Source organism: Lissotriton helveticus, chromosome 3_1 (genome assembly GCF_964261635.1).
Source record: "Lissotriton helveticus chromosome 3_1, aLisHel1.1, whole genome shotgun sequence".
Lineage (NCBI taxonomy): Eukaryota > Metazoa > Chordata > Amphibia > Caudata > Salamandridae > Lissotriton > Lissotriton helveticus.
In genome coordinates, this window is record NC_136061.1 from 1,170,456,078 (window position 1) to 1,170,476,301 (window position 20,224).

Consider the following 20,224-nt stretch of genomic DNA (forward strand, 5'->3'; position numbering starts at 1 on the left):
GCTTTTGTGTACGACCTCTGATTTGCCTCAGGGCTGACTCCCAGCACAGGAAACAGCGCTCCTCCGGCCCCATGGACCATTTGCACTTGGGCAAGTGAGAAATTAGCAATGCAGGGAGGTGTGCACCCCTAGAAGGCTGGCCACACCTCTAGGGTGAGCAGCCTGGTCTGTACACCACAATTTGATTTCTGACATCTTTAGGAATGACAGAATCGAGGTTTATGGGTAGAAAATATGAACTCCACCCCTGGATGTGGTCATCTCAGGGGTGGACTAGCTGCAGGGGCTAGTTGCCCACTGACTACTAGCTCCCACACCCTTAACTCTAGGATTTGTGTCCCTGATACCAGAACCTCATATCTGAACAACGTGCATCAAGAAAGGACCAAGAGGAGAACTGTGCCGCCAACAACAGGACTTTGCCTACAGCACAGAGCAAAAGAGGGATACTTTGTTCCTGAGGCAACAGACATGGAACTGACTGAACCACCCTCGTCCTTGGCTAAAACTCAGCACTCAATAAGAGAGGGACTCTTGTGGAAGCCAGAAGCACTCTCAGTCTCCCCATGACAAGTGGCACTAGTCCCCAGCAAACTGCAGGTAAAAGCACTTGTCAGATCCAAAGAATCAGTGGCCATCAGGCGCTCTGCGGAATTGCCCAAATCCAGATGGTCGAGTGTGTTGTGGGAGTTGTAGTCCCAACTGTGTCAAAGTTTCAGGCTGCTATCTTACTACCCTGGACCCAGTGAAGGTCCAGTACCTTTTAACTGTACTTGCTGCTGCCAAAGTTTTTTTTTTTTTTTTTTTTTAAATCTCTTTATTAGCATCAGATTGGTCCGTGCAAGCATACAATTACACATTAAACTGTGTACAAAGAAAACGTTAATGGACATTATACAAAGGAAGTAAATGGAGGACGAGACCAATGACATCACAAGCATTGGAACACATTCTAAAGTCTTATTTTCACTTTTCCAAATCTGAAGGAATATTGCACACGTGGAAAGATGACACAAAGAGATATAACCTTTTCCAAACAGAACGAAAACGAATGAGCCTTCGTGATAGAGAGAGCGGCAAGCAACACATCCATTTACAAGCATGATGGCAGTAGCATTGGCATAGGCAGACGGGGCCAGGTAAAACGACAAACGAAAAGACCAGGGTGAAGCAACCACTCCAGCCGGGGCAAAGTATGCAAGAAAACGGAGGAGGGAAACAACTCGGTCCCAACCAGCATACAATCTAAAATCAGCAGCACACGCATACCCCTTTCTAATAGTGTGTACATGCTAAGCCTTGTAGAACGCAATAGGCAGCGCACGCCAGGTTAACCAAGACCACCTAACCCACCCCTTCTGGGACAATAGAGCTAGCAGCTTGGGAGTGTGTATCTCGTGTAATCTTGCCAATATACTGCCGATATGGGCCCCATATGTCGATCGGGCGTGAAGCTGTTGGGATCTGTGTGGAGTATTCCACACTATTGGTGTTGCATTGGGCAAGGCTGCGCATCCAAGTTTTGGAATCAGGGATTCGCCTGGACCCCCAAAGTAAAGCAATTTCCCTTTTCGCCAGCAAGAAACCTATTGCAGCAAGCCTACGCGTGGTCCGGGGGAACTCAGCGACATAGCCAAGCAGTGCAATTTCCGGCCTGTGTTGCAATTCGCATTCTAAAATGTCGCCCAGGATGCGGTGTACCTGTAGCCAGTAGGTGTGCAGTTTCGGACAGGTCCATGTGAGATGTGCAAAATCGGCATGTGGAGCCTTGCATTTAGGGCAGTGATGAGGCCTCGCCGGGTCAATTTTGTGGGCCAGCGCCGGGGTGAAGTATAGGCGCCTCAAAAATTTAAAATGAATTAGCTTATGCCTACTGTTGACAGACACTTCTTTAGTGGAGCGGCAACAGGCATCCCATTGGGCGTCCGTGATAGGGCCACCCAGATCAAGTTCCCACGCCGCACGAACTTTCGCATCCGAAGCAGGAAGGGCCGCCACACAGAGTCCATACAACCTGGAGACCATGTGGGCTCCTGTTTGAGACTGGAGTAGGAAAGTCAATGCTGCCATGTCGTCCGGCGGCAGTGGGAACGAGGGAAACTGCGCTCTAAGCATGGACCTCACCCTAGTCAGGACAAAGGAATCCATAAACGTCCGGTCCGTAAATCGCGGATCCTCGGACACCGAAAAAACATGTCCGTCCGGGAACAGATCCCCTATCGTGGCGAGCTGATATTTGGACAACGTTCTGCGGACCACCGCTTCCGCGGTGACGGGGAGCCAGTGTGGGTTAGGCAATGGAAGAGCCGGGGAGTACAGCACGTCCAACCGGAGCAGTCGACGCAGCTGCATCCAGGCCCACGATGTAGTGGACACAGTTTGTATGTCAAGTGGGTCTCGGGGCAAGCCTCTGGGCAAGATCGAGTTGAGGGTAAGTGGTAGGACCAAGTCCGCTTCAGGTCTCAAATATGGGATCCGAGCGTCCGGATGGAACCAAGGATGCGCATAGGCGCATTGCGCGACTAGGTAATAAATATAAAAGTCTGGCACTCCAAAGCCACCCCGTTCATAAGGCAGCGTTAGGATGCGCCAAGAAACTCGAGGGTTCTTATCCCCCCACACTAATCGCAACAACAGAGAGCGTAGTTGGGCAAAAAAGATTTGAGTGAGCGGGATCGGTATGTTATTAAATAAGTACAAAAAACGGGGAAGTATAATCATTTTGATTATGGCGATACGGCCGGCCATCGAGAGAGGGAGGCGAATCCAACGCGCAATATTATCCTCCAGAAAGTCTAACGCCTGTCCGTAATTGAGACGAATCATGGATACCGTGTCTAGATGAATGTGGATACCCAGATATTTCACCGAATCAGTATTCCACTCAAGTGGGAACGGGCAGTCCCAGCGGGCAGTGGAGGGGGTGAGCGGGAAGATGTCAGACTTGTGCCAATTAATGCGAAGGCCGGAATATTTCCCAAAGCGTTCCACCTCAAGCAGCAAGGGTGACAGGTTGGTCTCCGGAGACCTGACATACAGAATGGTGTCATCCGCGTAGAGGGAGATGAGTAACGGACCCGTCCGGAACTGGAGCCCGCGGTGCAAGTGGCGCTCCTGAAAGTGTCGTACCAAGGGGTCCATGGCCAGAATATACAATAGTGGGGACAGGGGGCATCCCTGTCGGGTTCCCCGGGAAAGAGGGAAGCTATCAGAGAGCGTGCCGTTAAGGCGCAGCCGTGCTCTGGGGGCAGTATAAAGTAGCTCGACCGTGGAGACAAACAAGGACGGCATGCCCATTCGGTGCATGACGGACAGAAAAAACGACCATTCTAAGGAGTCAAATGCCTTCTCGGCGTCTAAAAACACCGCAGCCGCCGGAGTATCCGGCTCAATCCTGTGAAGTACAGAAAACAACGTCCGCAGATTGAAGGAGGTGGATCTATGGGGGACGAATCCAGACTGGGCTGGCGAAATGATAGATTCCATAAGTAAAGACAGTCGAGTGGCAAGGACTTTCGCCAAAATCTTATAGTCAAGATTAAGTAGGGGGAGGGGCCTGTAGGATCCACACCTAGTGGGGTCCCGCCCCGGTTTAGGAAGTAAAATGATAACTGCCTCCCGCAGCGTGGGCGGCAGAATCCCCGTCTCGAGCGCCTCCGCATACACCTCGATGAGGCGAGGAACCAGTTCCTCCTTGTACGTCTTATAAAAGTCGGCCGAAAAGCCATCCAGACCCGGCGCCGAGGAGCCTTTTAATGCATCAATGGCTTCCACAACGCAGTCCGGCTCGATAGGCATCGCCAAAAATTCCTGCATATGTTTCTCTAGGAACACCATAGAGATTTCGTTAATATAGGGGCCAGGGTCGCGACAGTCAGCCGTCAGGCTTGAGGTGTACAATTCCTTGTAGTAGGATAGGAAGGCAGCGCAAATGGCAGGGGTGGTCTGATGACGAACACCCAGATCATCTACCAGGTCAGAGATGTATGAAGCCTGGCGGGGGGGACGGAGCAAGTGGGCCAAGAGCTTGCCAGGCCTGTCACCTTCGCCATATTGCCTAGCTGAGTGTTGTGTGCAGAGATACGTCAGTTCCCTGTCTGCAGTGTCTCTGAACTCTTGCAGCAGTTCTAGCCTTTTCGCCTCCACCCCACCGTCTGCGTCAGTGAGCGTATCCATGTCCAGTGCGGCAATGTCCGTCTCAATACGGGTCAGGGAGGCACGGATCTCGCGCAAAGCCCCTACATGTTTGTTGATGCAAACCCCTCTAATAGTGGCCTTGAACCCCTCCCACAATGTAGCCCAAGTGTCCACCGAGCCCTCATTGAACTCAAAATACTCCTCTATGGCAGTACGAATGTCCTCCTCGAAAACCGGATCAGATAACGCCTTGCCAGGAAAGCGCCATTGTCTCTCATACCCTCCCAACCTGGGGATCAGTAGGGTCAGCAATATGGGAGAGTGATCAGACAGCGTGCGTGGGAGCGTCGAATGGTCTCTCACCCAACCGGCCACCCCTGGGGAAAGGAGCCAATAGTCTATTCTGGTACTAGTGTTGTGATATCCCGAGTGGTGGGTGTAGGTGGGTGTGGCGGAGTGCAAACGGGCCTCAATGTCAATCAGTGGGTAGTGCGCGCACATATCCGCCAGCACAGCGCGTGAACGGGGCTTACAATCTGGGGAAGAGGAGGTGCTGTCCCTGGCAGGGCACATCAACAGGTTAAAGTCTCCCCCCATTATCATCATATCAGTGTCCAATCGCAGCAGAACATCCTGGAGACCCTGGAAGAAGGCAGGGGAGTCAGAATTGGGGCCATAAATTCCAACAAAGGTGACCTTGAAGCCCAGAAGTACCCCTGTAACCACAACATACCTGCCATCTACATCAAATACACTGTCTGAGAGCACAAATGGGACGCGTCTGTGAATCAAGATCGCCACCCCCCTTGCATATCTGCTATAGCTAGAAAAAAATCTGTGTGTGCCCCAGCCTTTTGCAAAGGAGGAAGAGTCAGCTCCCACCAGGTGCGTCTCCTGCAGACATAATACATCCACCCCGTGTCGCGCTGCGTAGTTCAGAACTTGCCGTCTTTTCCTCGTGTCATTCAAACCCCGGACATTCCAAGACATGAAGGTAAGTCTGGAAGGACCAGACTGCTGACCTATCTTAGCCATTCAGACTCGATGGAATCATAATAAAACATGTGTGTGTAGAGCCGCCGCCACTCTCCCGCAAAACAGGCATCATCAAAATAGCAAAACAGTGCGTGTGCACAAACAACAGAACCAAAGCATAAACCAACCCATCCCACCCACCCACCACCCAGCCACTCCTCAAGTCCCAGGAGGCTTCTCCCACCCTTACGGAGATAACCTAGAGCAACAGACAATAACAGTTGTCCAACAATGTACCTGTAAAATAAAGACAACGTTAGAGAAAAGTACAGTACGGCTCGCGCCATGGGGGTAGGCGACGCTCCGCCATGCGAGAACCACAATCGGGGCAACGTTCAATTCTCAGCAATTATGGAAAGCACTGCAAAAAAGAAATAACAGCATGGACAGATGCATAATACTGAGGTAAATAGCCTGCCATGAAAAAGATGGGGTGGAGATAAGTCAACCCTGTCCGGTTTCAGTAAACAGGTCAGCACTAGCCTGCGAGTCAATGTGTGGCGGAGATCGTTGTGCATCATCTGATTTACGAGGCGACCCTCTGTTTTTGTAGGCTCGACAAAATTCCTGTGCCTCCGCCGGGGAATCAAAAATGCGAAACCTGCCATCCACGTCCACTCTGAGCCTGGCAGGATACAGCATCCCATAGCGGAGCCCCAGTTTACGCAAAGCAGCCTTGACACCAGTGTACTTACGGCGCGCATCTTGAACCATGACTGTGAAGTCCGGGTAGAAAGAGAGCACGTCCCCTTGCCACCGAACTTCGCCCGCCTCCCTGGCAGCTTTCAGCGCCGCATCTCTGTCCCTGAAGTTCATGAGCCTGGCTATAATGGGTCGGGGCGGCAGGCCCGGGTTAGGCCGGGGCCCCAGCGATCTGTGCGCGCGCTCCACCACGAAACCAGATGTAAACGTGTCTCGGCCAAAAAGTTCGATTAGGAGGTGTTCCACAAAAGTGTCAAAGCGTCCGGTAGCTGTCGTCTCCGCCACACCAATAATTCGGATATTATTGCGCCTACTGCGCGCTTCTAAATCCTCGTTCTTGATTGCGACGTCTTTAAGGATCTTCTCCACACGTTCCAGCCTTTTCAACGTCGACGCAGCTCCATCCTCGATGTCGGAAACCCTGGATTCCGCCAGGTCCAGGCGCCTATCGTGCAGCTGAATCGTCGCGCCCATGTCCGCCATTTTCTTTTCGAGGGTATCAAAGCGGGAGTCCAGGGCCTTGAATCCAGCCCGCATCTCACCCATCATTTCAGCGACCATACCAGCGGTGTCCTTCGCCGCCGCCTGGCCCCCGGCGTCCGCCTCAGCTGCTGGCGAAGCCGCAGACGTACGGAGGGGCGCTGAGCTGAAGGTAAGTCTCTTCTGGGTAACATCCTTCTTCACCATGATGGAAGTAATGGCGGGCAAATCACCAGTGTCACAGGACCCCACGACAACTGCGACAGCCAAAGAGTCGAGCACAGCGGCAGGGCACCCCGACGGCGGTCAGGTCGGGACCAGAGGATCAGGGGTACGCGATGTTACCCCGCACCAGGGCTGAGACGCACCACAGGAGCCTCAGAGTTGCCAAGGTAGAAGCACACAGGTCGTCGGGATATCAATCCGGCTGGAGCCAAACGTCAGAGGCCCTGCGCAGTACGTAGGGTCAGCAAATGGACGTGGCGACCACTCAGCAGCAGCTGGCAGGTCCAGGGCCTCGCCGAGACAGGCAGCAAATGGTGGCGTAGTGTGGGGACCAGGTAGTCAGGGTCTCGAGGCATCAGCAGCACAAATGGGCAAAGGCTCGCAGGTCATGCAGCCAGCGCCGGCCTTGTGAATGTGCATAGGCGTCTGATATTTCCGGCCAATCGCATCAGCAGGAGATCAGGATAACGTAGAGGTCCTGGGTCTGCAGGGGGACAGACGCGGGTCTGGGGTGCACGTTAACGGTGGGGGCAAAGGAGACAGGCCCCCACCGAATGCAGCGATGCGTAGCCGTCCATAGAGCGCCTAGGAGCCCGCCGGCCACACCCCCCGCCAAACACCCCCCAACCCCGGAGCCCGCCGCCCGCACCCTCCGCCCGCCGCCGCACTTCCCGGGCAGCCCCCGAAAATCGAGGCCCCGGCTCCCAAGGCCGGACCAGGCCGCAAGTGCCGGTCGCGCACCGAGGGGCCGCACCCCCACCAACGGGCACCACCGGGGCCGAGCAGCGGACCCGGGAGGGCACAACAGCGACCCCAAGGCCGAAGGGGACAACGAGGAGGCAAACAAGCGGACTCACCAGGCGCTCCGGCGCTGCGAAGTAACGGCCCGCGAGGCCCAGCCGGCCTCAGCACCCCTCAGCTGTTCCGCCCGTTCTCGCCGTCCCCCGTCCTCCAGACTAGGCAGGCTGCATCAGGTGGCGTTAGAGGTCAGTGGCAGGCATATTTCGACCCCAGCGCAGCGCCGGATCTCTTGCGAACGGCCCCGTTCCTCTCTCACCCGGCGGAGCTCTACAGTCAGGCGGCCATTTCGTTCGCCTGCGTAGCCACGCCCCCCCTTGCTGCTGCCAAAGTTTGTTGGTCACCAATCCGGTAACTCACCCCAACACACCACACCGGTAGGCAGACGCTGAGGTGTGCAGCTTACAACTGCGCGAGCCTGGCTCAGGGGAGTTGAGCCACTTGGACCCGACAGTGCATCTGACATGCCTGTATCTCTGGCAGAACGATAAAGCTGCCACCCCATGGGCTCAGCTGTGGAAACCCACTTGTTGCCAAAAATGTGGTATTTACCGCAGACTCTGATCTGGGGAAAGGTTAGAAACAAAGATAATTCTAGAATTGACGCCTTCAGGGTTAGAGCACTATCCACCTTTATCCATCCCGTTTAAAAGAGAAGTATAAAACATGTTAAGGAGCTTGGGGCATTGATGTACTAAGCATTTTAACGGTCGTAGATCCATCAATTCGAAGTTTGTGACCTTAATTTTCTTTTTCTTATGTATGTCTTATGGTGTTTGCCTCATGGTCATAGGTTCAAATCCTGGCGGGTTCACTCAGCCTTTTTATCTGAGGTTGATAAAATGAGTACCATTAAAGTGGGTAACAATAAACATCTCTTATTTAGCGGTAAGATACCCTTCTGTGTGAACATGTGCTTTATAAACACATGTGTTATGGCAGGAATCTGCATGTGCGACCATGCCTGTCTTCACACAATGCTCTAACACCTGTCAGCAGATGCAACAACACACTTCTTAGAGCAGTCTATGCCATATATACACAACAACAGACCACTGCACACCTAAGTGGAACTGGTCTCACATACTTCTATCTTCCTTTCATATGCCAAATTATAACGCTGAATTGCCCTCTCTCCCACTCCTTTTTGCTTTTCAATTTCATGCTTAGGCGTGGCAACAAAACATAACAAGAACACAACTCTGGCCCGCACAAGCTAAATCAAACCATTACCCAGTTAGACCATAGGTGACACACACACACTTTCTTGCATAGCATTCTCATGGAGTTGCAAACTACCCGTCTTTTATGTGCTTCAGAACCTCGTCAGGCGTATATAGTCATGATATATGAATGATAGCTTTGTATGCAAATCTTGTTTCAACAAATGATAGGAGCAATAACCGCCACACACAAGCGTCTTCTAATCTAGAGCTTCAATTTTATGACTGTGCAAAATTATGCATAATTTTAGACTGTATCATATGCTGGAGAAGGCTTCTGAAATGGACTGCTTGACTGCAACACTTTACACAATATGTAGCAAGCAAAGATCAGGATTACTGTTAGTTCAATTGATAAATTACTTACTTAAAAAAGAAACATTTTGTGTACCTCTGGACAAAAACTTGACTACTTTTAATAAATATATGCTATTTGGCTCATGTGCTAAAAGGTCACGAAGTAATACACACTGCTGTGTAAACAGTGGACACTACTTTTGTGTTGACGTACCCTGATTTCTCGATGGACTACGATAGATCTACAGCAAAAACCATGTCACACCATAAAAGTGCCCATTGCATTAAAATATAAATCTAGACTAAATATGTACTGAAAAGACATCAAAGTCAAAAAGCACAACTCCCACTGGAATCTTCCCTTATTTACAAAGTATACACCTATTTAGTTTAAGTGGACCACTCGTTAATGCAAGCATAACAGATTGGAAAAGAATAAGACGAAGACCTTGACCAATGGTTATAGAGCTCAAGTCAACATAAAATGGCATAAGACACTGAACATTCACAGGTGGGAAAGGTGATAGCTTGAGGCCCACAGTTATGAACTTCAATGCTACATTAAGTTAAGGCTCTCATAAAAAAAAACACTTCATCGTTTCACTTTTCACAAAGTAAAGCGGATTGTAATTGATCGATAAGTAACTGTGCTATGCTTGCCCAGACTACCATTAATTCTTAGATAATGCACTTATCATTTCTGCTTCATCACTTCTGAGATGTTTGTAGCATTAACATTCATCTCGAATTGTTTCTTGTTGCTGTTGACAAATAGCACGTCTATCATGTTTAGGATACAATAAATTCTCTTCTATGTAGAAATCAGATTCTTGCAAACAGATTTACAGGGAGATCTGTCATTTCATTCCGATCTACTTTCTACGCTCTTTGGGGGTCAAACAAGGATCCTCTTATATGCTTCAAATCAATTGCATTTGTACTTTTTGCAATAGTTGTCACAGTAGACAAATGCAAAAAATCATCACATTCCAGACAATTGCCTGGTTCTTGAGGAGATCAATGTACTGTGAGCTGTGCCTTATATGATCTTATGCAACCAGACCCTTTTATTTTATTCTGTTCTGTTGTGTACGTTCTGTGGGGTCAAACAATGATTCCTTGAGATATTTGCACAGCACACAACTTGCACTTTTTTAACTATATTTTTCATAGTTGATCTAGCGTTTTCAACATCCGTCTTCAACACTATGCTGAATCACCTTTTAAACAACCTCATGAAGTAATTCCATATCAGCATGCTTAAAAGTTTTTATTATGTGCACTGGGCTAAGCAGAGCTTTCTAAAGAAATGTGTATAACCTTCTGCCATATCCCCTATAACTGCCTTTTTTACAATATTATTTTGTTTTTAATAGTACTTTTAACCACGTTATGAAGTTAGCAGGTAGATTTATTTTTAATCATGCATATGTAGCCATCGCTAAGGTTGCATGCACACATTTTATGGTTCTATTAATTTTTGTAAGATTTTAATGAATCAAACAATAAATATTTACTTGCTTGTATAATTTCCATATCTCTGCCAAATGTACCTGAGAAAGAGACATGAAGCTGTGCTATCAGTATTTTTTCACAGTGTACATTGGGAATTTTGCCTATGTAACCTATGTATTAATGATCTTACCAACACAGTGGTCCAGAGGTTAATACAAAATGGTCGATTCATCGCCTGAAAGGTTGGTAGACCCTAAATTGACACATGTAAATGTACTGCAATTTTAAAAGGCCTTAGGGATTGCAATTCAATATATGTCATTCAAAGGTTGAACTGTGCTAGAGGATACCATTTGTATGATGTTGTTTCTCATCAAAAGGTGACTGGATATCAAAACTGCCTTCTGGGTTCCTTGAACAATCCTATCTTCTCTTGAATGAGGTAATTTTTCCTCAAGATGGAATTACTAACACTAATACTTTCTGACTGGATCTTGTCATCTATCATTCTAAAGAGTAAACCAGGATGACTCCTTATCGTGATGATCATCATATCATCAAATAGTTTTTTTGCCATGAAGATTGTCTTAATGTATTTTCTATGGAATTTCTATAAGGATTCCAGATCTATTTTGAAACAATACTTGCTCCAGTTTTGCACCTCTTTGTGGCAAGCAAACTTCGCTTGAAAAGCTAGCAAGACATTGAAAAATGCCTGTTTCACTGAAGCTTGTTACCCTAGATTCTTTCCTTTTTCGAAATGTCTAAACCATCCATGTGATGTTCTGCTGCAGAACGACAATAAGACAAATCCATATGTTTTTTAGAGTTGTGAAAGCATACATACCTTTAGTCTTTTGTCAAATTCGTCCATCGAATCAATCAATTTTCCGGGTTCTTGCTCTCCCAGTGGGAAAGGGTAATCTGTGCCTAAAATTACATTATCCTAGAAATAAAAATAATTATGGGTAAGCTATGTTTTGAAATACAATTTCTTTAGACATGGCCTATATTCATATGATACATTTTAGCAAAGTGTATATTTAAAAAAAATATTTAGATTAGAGTTAGATATGTTATTGACATAACCGCACATCGAGGCACCCGTACAGGTCAACGGTATGGAAGAAGTCAGATGCATGAAATATAGAAGATAATGTATGCAATTGTATCCATCATTTTTCTTCTACAAACTGTATAAATGCCATGTTATCAATGAGTAATTTACTTTTTAAGCTTTACTTGTTTCAAATCTCTATGTAGACCTATGAAGTATTTATTATTATTTATTTGAAAAAGGTGACAGCATTTTTTACATTTTGATGTAAACATCTTCCACAAAGTAAAAATTTACCCTGAGGAGTGAAAGGGCATTCTACTATAGAAAAAAAGTGGAGAGTATAAAAAATAAGTTTCTGTCAGGGCTATAATAAGATTCAGAGAGAGGAATAAAATGAGCAAAACGAGGGAGAATGTAATCTCATTTTTGGTAGGGTGTTTCCCGCTCGTTGGATCCCACTTGTCTCTGTGCCTTTCTCTTTCATTCCATCTAGGCTTGTCTTGGTATTTCTATCCTGTCTCTTTCAGGGTCTGCATCCTACTGTCTATTATCTTCAACCCCATCTGTACTTCGCTTTCAGTCTCTCTGTGTTTGACTTTTAGTTCTATACTACACCTCTCTTTCTGTGACTCTGAATTTGTATCTGTGGCCTATAGTGGAGGAACCACACACTACTGATGTGCAAACCCTTCTACGGTACACACTAAAGTATGGTTCAAAAACACTTTAATGCCATACTTACATAGCACTGCAAACCAAATCAAGTCTACTATCTCAAAACATCTGCAATCTAACAAGACCAGAAATAAAATAACTACACAACAGCAGTCTGTCCACACTTGCAGTTCATCCGCACACACCGCTCACCAGTCTTGTATTAGAGCCATAGATTAGGCTCTCCATACCCTAGCTTGAGAAGAAAAAACACCTGCTGGCACAACAGGTCACAATTCTATAAATTGGAGTGACTGTACTCAACTCACTCAATTGTTACTGTTTTCTTGTTTTCTCTCTTTTTCCGGCACAGGATCTGGCTTTTTTTGCACCAGGATCAGAACTGACCTCTAATGTGTTGTATGTGTGAGTCGTGTAGGTGCATGCTAGAGCATTGCAACTTTATATATATATCCCCTGCTGTGGCCTCTTCACTTTAGCTTCGGTTGAGGTGTGGAGTTGGATATTTCAGCGCGGGTTCCAGTTACGCGCTAAGAGGCCCCCGCTTTGGCAAGTAGGCTCTGGACAGCTGGACAATTGGATTCTATCCGGGTTACCGGAATTACCAGAGCCCCCCTGCCTGTTCGGGACATGATATGGCGGTGTTGGGGTCATTCAGCCTCACGCTGGGCGAGGTTTGATTTCAGCCTTGCCCCCGTCCAAAGTGCTCCCGGTGACAGCAGGGTGAAGCGGTTGGGGACACGAGGAGACGGCGTGTTCCGTTAGCATGGGAAAAAGGAAGGTTCCCCTCAGCAACTCTGTTGACCCGCCCCACGCAACAGCCTCCAGACACAAACATGTATAATGCATCCTGGGACTGGTAGTCGTAGAGCCATATAACGAACTACCAGAGCTGCTAGCGTTTAGGCATACACCTTTAAGGAGCGGGACACTGTGCAACCTATCAGGAAGGGCTAGAAAATATGCCTGTGAAACACGAACCTTCCTGAACCATTTACACCCCTGGCGCTGAGGAAGGCAGAGAATACGCCGAAATGCATTCGCCGAGTGTGGGTGATGGAGGACTGAGACTTACTCATGTGAAGGAATAAAGCCGTTTCCAAACTGTTCCCCTGCTGTGGCCTCTTCACTTTAGCTTCGGTTGAGGTGTGGAGTTGGATATTTCAGCGCGGGTTCCAGTTACGCGCTAAGAGGCCCCCGTTTTGGCAAGTAGGCTCTGGACAGCTGGACAATTGGATTCTATCCGGGTTACCGGAATTACCAGAGCCCCCCTGCCTGTTCGGGACATGATATGGCGGTGTTGGGGTCATTCAGCCTCACGCTGGGCGAGGTTTGATTTCAGCCTTGCCCCCGTCCAAAGTGCTCCCGGTGACAGCATGGTGAAGCGGTTGGGGACACGAGGAGACGGCGTGTTCCGTTAGCATGGGAACAAGGAAGGTTCCCCTCAGCAACTCTGTGGACCCGCCCCACGCAACAGCCTCCAGACACAAACATGTATAATGCATCCTGGGACTGGTAGTCGTAGAGCCATATAACGAACTACCAGAGCTGCTAGCGTTTAGGCATACACCTTTAAGGAGCGGGACACTGTGCAACCTAGCAGGAAGGGCTAGAAAATATGCCTGTGAAACACGAACCTTCCTGAACCATTTACACCCCTGGCGCTGAGGAAGGCAGAGAATACGCCGAAATGCATTCACCAAGTGTGGGTGATGGAGGACTGAGACTTACTCATGTGAAGGAATAAAGCCGTTTCCAAACTGTTCCCCTGCTGTGGCCTCTTCACTTTAGCTTCGGTTGAGGTGTGGAGTTGGATATATATATATATATATATATATATATATATATATATTCATCATCAAATTGCCTGAGCATTAGGAAAGCACACGACTGTGTTCTGCCATCCGGCTTTCCGCTTGTGTGCCTGCTCCCAAACTCCACTTTCAGTAAGATGCCGACGTGTTTCGAGGTGCAATACCTCTTCTTCCAGGGCTGCAAACAAATCACTTGAGAAACGTAAACTTGTTTTTCGGCTCTTTTTATTTCAAGCCCCCCAGTGGTCAATTGTTGGTTGTAATGCCACCGCATGTTTTCTGGGACTTGAAGTCCGTTTTACGTTTAAAATTGATTTTTTCTTGCAGTAAGTTCGAGTTCATTTGTTTCATTATGCTTTATTCTTTTCCTTGAGTAGGTCGTGTTTGTTTGAGACCAGGCTTCATTTAAAGCGAACACTGTGCTGAAAGAGTCCTGTGATTGTTCACGACTCCAGCCTCGCCCAGCTGGAGAGAAGCGTTCCTTTTCCAGCGAGCGATGGTGCCTTTCCCCACGGCCAGGCTGCCGTGTTACAAATTCATCATCAAATTGCCTGAGCATTAGGAAAGCACACAACTGTGTTTTGCCATCCGGCTTTCCGCTTGTGCGCCTGCTCCCAAACTCCATTTTCAGTAAGATGCCGACGCGTTTCGAGGTGCAATACCTCTTCTTCCAGGGCTGCAAACAAATCACTCGAGAAACGTAAACTTGTTTTTCAGCTCTTTTTATTTCAAGCCCCCAGTGGTCAATTGTTGGTTGTAATGCCACCGCATTCATCACAGTCGTGTGCTTTCCATATATATATAATATATATAATGCTCATGCACTACAGGATCCAGAATGCTGCAGGTTGCGGAAACGCCCACAAGGGCAAGCCCTTTAAATTTCAGTGCATGATGAATCTTCACGGTATGCAGAAGCCATTGACAAAGGGATTACATTCCCGAAACCGGTTTGGCTAAGGAAAGACGATGACTGTTTCTTCTGCGTCTCCTGCTGCAGCTGTTCCTCAAATGAAATGGATGCAAATTTGCGATCAAGTGGCTGCTTCCATCGAGGGCTCAACTCTTCGTGGGGATATTTTGCGGCACCAGCCCAGCCGCAGGAAGCAAGCCAGCCACTTCAGTGCGGACCCGTGATGGCACCAAACAACGCTATCCTGACACGGGAGACCGGTGTCCAGGAGCAGTTGAATAATGACAACAGGACACCCAGCATTACAGCACATCAGCCCACAGGGGTTTTATTTTGTTTTAATTTACTGCTACATTGAAGAACTCACTAGAGACTAATGCTCATGCACTACAGGATCCAGAATGCTGCAGGTTGCGGACACACCCACAAGGGCAGGCCCTTTAAATTTCAGTGCATGATGAACCTTCACGGTATGCAGAAGCCATTGAGAAAGGGATTACATTCCCGAAACCGGTCTGGCTAAGAAAAGAAGATGACTGTTTCTTCTGCGTCTCCTGCTGCAGCTGTTCCTTAGATGAATTGGATGCAAATTTCCGATCAAGTGGCTGCTTCCATCGTGGGCTCAACTCTTCGTTGGGATACATACATACATATATATATATATATATATATATATAAATATATATATATATATATATATATATATATATATATATATATATATATAACCCATTGATTTATTCTCCGATCGTGTGATTAAGGACCTCAAAGAACTAGCAAAAGAATTAAGTGTGAATTTCAGTAAAAACAAGAAAGAGGAAGAAATAGACTATGTAAGATTCATGGATAAAATCAAATCAAGAACAGACATTGTAATAAGACAATCAGATAAAGGGGCAATGTAGTCCTAGGACTACTGTGTAAACACAATGAAGAAGCGAGGTACCAACTGAAAGATACGAAATGCTACCAGCGAGTTCCACACAGTAACATTTTAGAAGTAAAAACCAAATATCACAAGGAACTGGCCAGGTGGAGGGGTTTGGAACTGATAACAGAAGCCGGATATCATTCAGTATCTGAAAGTGAGCAACCCAGTGACCCCCATATTTTATTTAATACCAAAATTCCATAAAGATTTGTTATCCCCCCTGGGCAGGCCAATAATATTGGCTATTGGAAGCCTTTTCGACACTTCATCAAGATATCTGAATCACTTCTTACAGACAGGACCTTGCAAAACCTCTACACCTTCCTGTACAAAATCAATCACGAGAGCCGATTTCTTTTTTCTATATGTGCTGCAGAATGCAGCACACATGGAAAAAATAAAGCAAGAGGAGAAATAAAAATAAATTATCCTCGTTGCGCCTACCTAACGCCACCCCTGTGGTGGAGTTAGGTTCTGACGTATTCCCAGGTTTACGATTTCTTGTAAATCTGGGAATGTGTCAGGTTCCATGGCTGTTGCATGGGTACACCCACAGCAACATCCATGGAACGCCCCTTTCACACAGTTTTCCGCACGAAAGTGGCACATATTTATAAGGCCATGAAAAGCCACGTAAAGTGGCTTTACGCGGCCTTATAAATATGCTGTTGCACATTGCGCCATCAGAACGTCAAAAACGTGACGTTCCTTCGGCGCAAAACTGCCATTAGGGCCTCATATATGAGGCCCTTTATTTTGTGTGTTTCTCTAGTGGCTTCTGTTATAAAGCATGTGGGGCCTTCACCACTGTGTTTGGTCACTGTCAGTGGTTACTAAAGATTGAGAATCACCTGTTAATTTGATTGTTTTAGTAGTCACTGTGAACAAAGTATTTGGGAATGGTCCTGACCTCAATGTCTCTAAGGTGCATGCCCAGTCGCGGCCGGTATGACTCACAGGTGGAGGGTGTGTGGGGTCGCGCGGGGAGGTTGTTGCACTGGGGGGTTAATTTTTAATACATTGACAAAAAATTTAACTTACCTTCGCGGCCGGCTCCTATCTGGTCCCGCGTCGTCCAATGTCCTCTCCTCCACACAGGAAGTAGCCAAGCAGGCAGCCTCCCTCCCTTCCCCTAAGCCAATCACAATGTTGCAATGACAGCATTATGATTGGCTGGGACGTCGACCGCACAGGCGTCTATGGGGAGGCTGTTTTCTCCATGCAGGCTGCATGGAGTAAACTAAGAGTGTGCATGACTGGTTTGGTCGGCCTTGGGGCTGACCAAACTGTCAGCACCCACAACAGTGGGCAAACCAGTCCTCCCCTGCCTGGAGCAGGACCACCCACCCGTCCACCCCCAACCAAACCTTTCTGCTTTCTTGCAGTGCAAGAAGCAGAAACATAAAATGGTATTCATAATACCATTTTATGTTTTTGCTTCTCACACTGCGAGAAAGCAGTGGGGCGAAGCTCCTCCACTCACATGGAGGAGTCGGCCCTGTGCATTTCAATGGTGATTTGACAACTGCAAGTTTCGTAACTTTCTCAACTGTTTTTGCTCTTGATGGCTTGTTCAAAGATTTGTGTAGTTCTTCCAAATGGTGTCATGCTTTCTTCTTTTGAGTGTGAAGATTGCGCTGCCACTACTGGATAACTGTGTTGCCCTGCAAATACTGTGTGTGATACTTGCAGGATGGACTTTGTTTTGTTTTCTGGTGAATCCATGGGTTGCCAGGACAGTGCTGATGGAGGATCAACAGTTTGCTTTGATAATCTGCATCTGTAGCATTTCCAAGGTGCCTGCAGGTTTTCTTCGATTGGATTCCATGGCTTATGGGGTAGCCAGTGATGGGTATTTGGATAGTTTCTCTGGAAGGCTAGGGGGAGTGACACAGGAATGCATGCAGACATCTTACCCGTAGTTCACTGCTGAGTCATTGCAACCTGGTTTGCTGACTACATTCACAGTCAGAGATATTAGTATTTTATGGTGATGAGGCTGATAGGCATGATCTATCCTCATCAGAGACCTTGGCAAGATCCTTCCTTCGAGACAATGAGATGCAAGTTGAGGGTGGGGCATCAGGTGTGGGAGTAACTCTCCTTTTCTGTACGGTGTTAGAGCATGGCACCATCTTTGCATTGAGGTGATGGGGCCTCTATGTAGTGGACTTGTCTCAACACTCCTGCCCTTTGCGAGATAGCTGAGTTGTCCACTGAGCAGTCTTGCCTATTCTCTCCCAAATGAACTCCAAGGATTCCATCTTAAGAGAGGAAGCATGTGGCTGCATCTGGAATGACTGTGAAATAGGTTTAGCATAGGACAGCAATGGTGAATGGTAGTTTGACAGCCTGCCTCAAGCTGCCATCCCGATGATTCAGAAAAGGGGGTGGTGATGAACAGAGTGTCTGAATTAAGCAGACCACTCTTACCCAGTCCAAAGATCAGGGCTTGATCCATCACCGTTATTTAGCTCACTGCCCCATCCCAGCTCAGAACCTGGCTATATGCAAATTAGTCTGTCCCTGGCCCAGTGCATCATGGGAACAGGGCAGACCAAACTACCAAGCCAATTCTTCACCAGAAAGGCGCACCCCCTTTTCTGAATCATTTTGTCCACCCTAAGCGTGGAAGGGTATACTCAGATGTGAGTCCCTTGCTCATTGCACCATCAGGATTCAAGCAAGCTGGGCCGACGACGCCTGAAATGGCAGAAACCGGTCCCCGGAAGCTTGTTTCCTTCCCAGTATAAGAATTGGCTTGGTAGTTTGGTTTGCCCTGTTCCCATCATGCACTGGGACAGGAACAGACTAATTTGCATATAGCCAAGTTCTGAGCTGGGATGGTGCAGTGAGCTAAAAAACGGTGATGGATCAAGCCCTGATCTTTGGACTGGGTAAGAGTGGTCTGCTTAATTCAGGCACTCTGTTCATCACCACCCCCTTTTCTGAATCAAGCTGCCATCCCAGCATGACGGCCTCCTGTGAATCCGGTCCGGGACCCAGGTCCAGCACACCGAAAATCATCTGCCTCTGGCATTGGGTGCTTCTTCTACAGCAACGGCACTGCTGGCCATCTCCCACGTCCTGATCTTGAAAGACCAGCTCTTGCGAATTGGGGATCCAGTCCAGGGCCCGACCTGACTGTAGACTACTAGGACACCAATTGTGCCCCTTCTGTTTTAGTCACCGCTGCCCACGGATTCCTACTGAACCGGGCTGACCTCCACTTCCCAGTCTTGGGGACCGGTTCCTGCCACTCGGAGATCCATTCCAGGGCCCCTATATGCCTGCAGAATTTCTGGACTCCAACTGCCACCACTGGCCTTGAATTCCTTCTGAGCCAGGCTGCGCCTCTGCCTTCTTTACATCCCTTGAAGAGTGTTCTCATTCTTGAAAATCCTCTTCTCTCACTGCACTTCACCCTTTGCACCTTGATTTAGTAACATCGGTCCTGATGATGATCCACAATCACTAGGATTGAAACGCCGTTGACATACCAGCGCAACTTCCGGCACCTTCTCTATGTGGTTCACTACAAATGTTATAAAATTGTTAAATTGATGTAAAACACTAACTGCGAACCATAAGTGCCTTTGTATATATATTGTTTGTCACCCATTCACTCTGCGCCACCACTGTGTTCTTCACTTGTCACCTGCGCCATCCACCTTTGAGTTTCACAAGCACTTGCGTGCACAAAGTTTTTGGGATTACTTACGCAAAAATTGCTTACCGTGCTGATTCAACTGTTTACAATTTTCACAACCCTTGTCTTTATTGGTTTTTCCAAAATCCTGTACTCCATTAAATATATGATGCCTTTGGCAGTCTAAAAATCCCCTTTGAGTCTCCCTACCTTCCTTTCGTGCAATGTTTTGTGCTTGCTTGATAACTAGCTTTCTCAATAATACCGGTTGAGATGTTGTTTGTTTATAATCAAGCTGCCAGGGTGCATGATGTTTGTGTTTTCTGGAGCACGTTCATATCGTTGGTCACTCCTTTCCAAATCACTGTGTATTTTATATTTGCAGGTTGGTGGCCAAGAGTGTCAATGGGGTGTGCTGACTGGTAGGATTCAGGTCACATTGGGGTCAGTCATGTTACATAAAACGATGGCACCCTCCTGCAGAATGTGAAGAGGGGCCCTGAGTTTCCTGGCCATGATTCATTGGTCTTGGGGCAGAATGGGGCCCCTCTGAAGGATTGAGGAGTCTCTTGAGGGTTGTGAGCCAGAATGGGGCCCTTCTGAAGGATTGAGGAGTCTCTTGAGGGTTGTGAGCCAGAATGGGGCCCCTCTGAAGGATTGAGTGGTCTCTTGAGGATTCTGAGCCCTCCTGCACCACAGCCATTGTAGGGGGCTTGCGTTATGCCCCTGGCTGTGGAGTTACGTCTCTTATAGTCATTACTTCATGTTGGAATACGTATGGGAGGAAATGGGATTCCTGGTGGCAGCCTGTTCCAACAAACTGTAGTTTT

The 20,224-nt window shown here is 47.7% G+C and overlaps 1 protein-coding gene across 1 annotated transcript in view; it reads right to left on the reverse strand.

Annotated features, from left to right (window-relative positions):
- The window catches only part of ACMSD (aminocarboxymuconate semialdehyde decarboxylase), a 625,677-nt gene that overhangs the window by 24,725 nt on the left and 580,728 nt on the right, over positions 1 to 20,224 (reverse strand). The window contains exon 9 of the mRNA XM_078681812.1: positions 11,200 to 11,298. Within this exon, the coding sequence (XP_078537938.1) occupies positions 11,200 to 11,298 (99 nt within the window). The remainder of the gene's footprint in view (positions 1 to 11,199; positions 11,299 to 20,224) is intronic.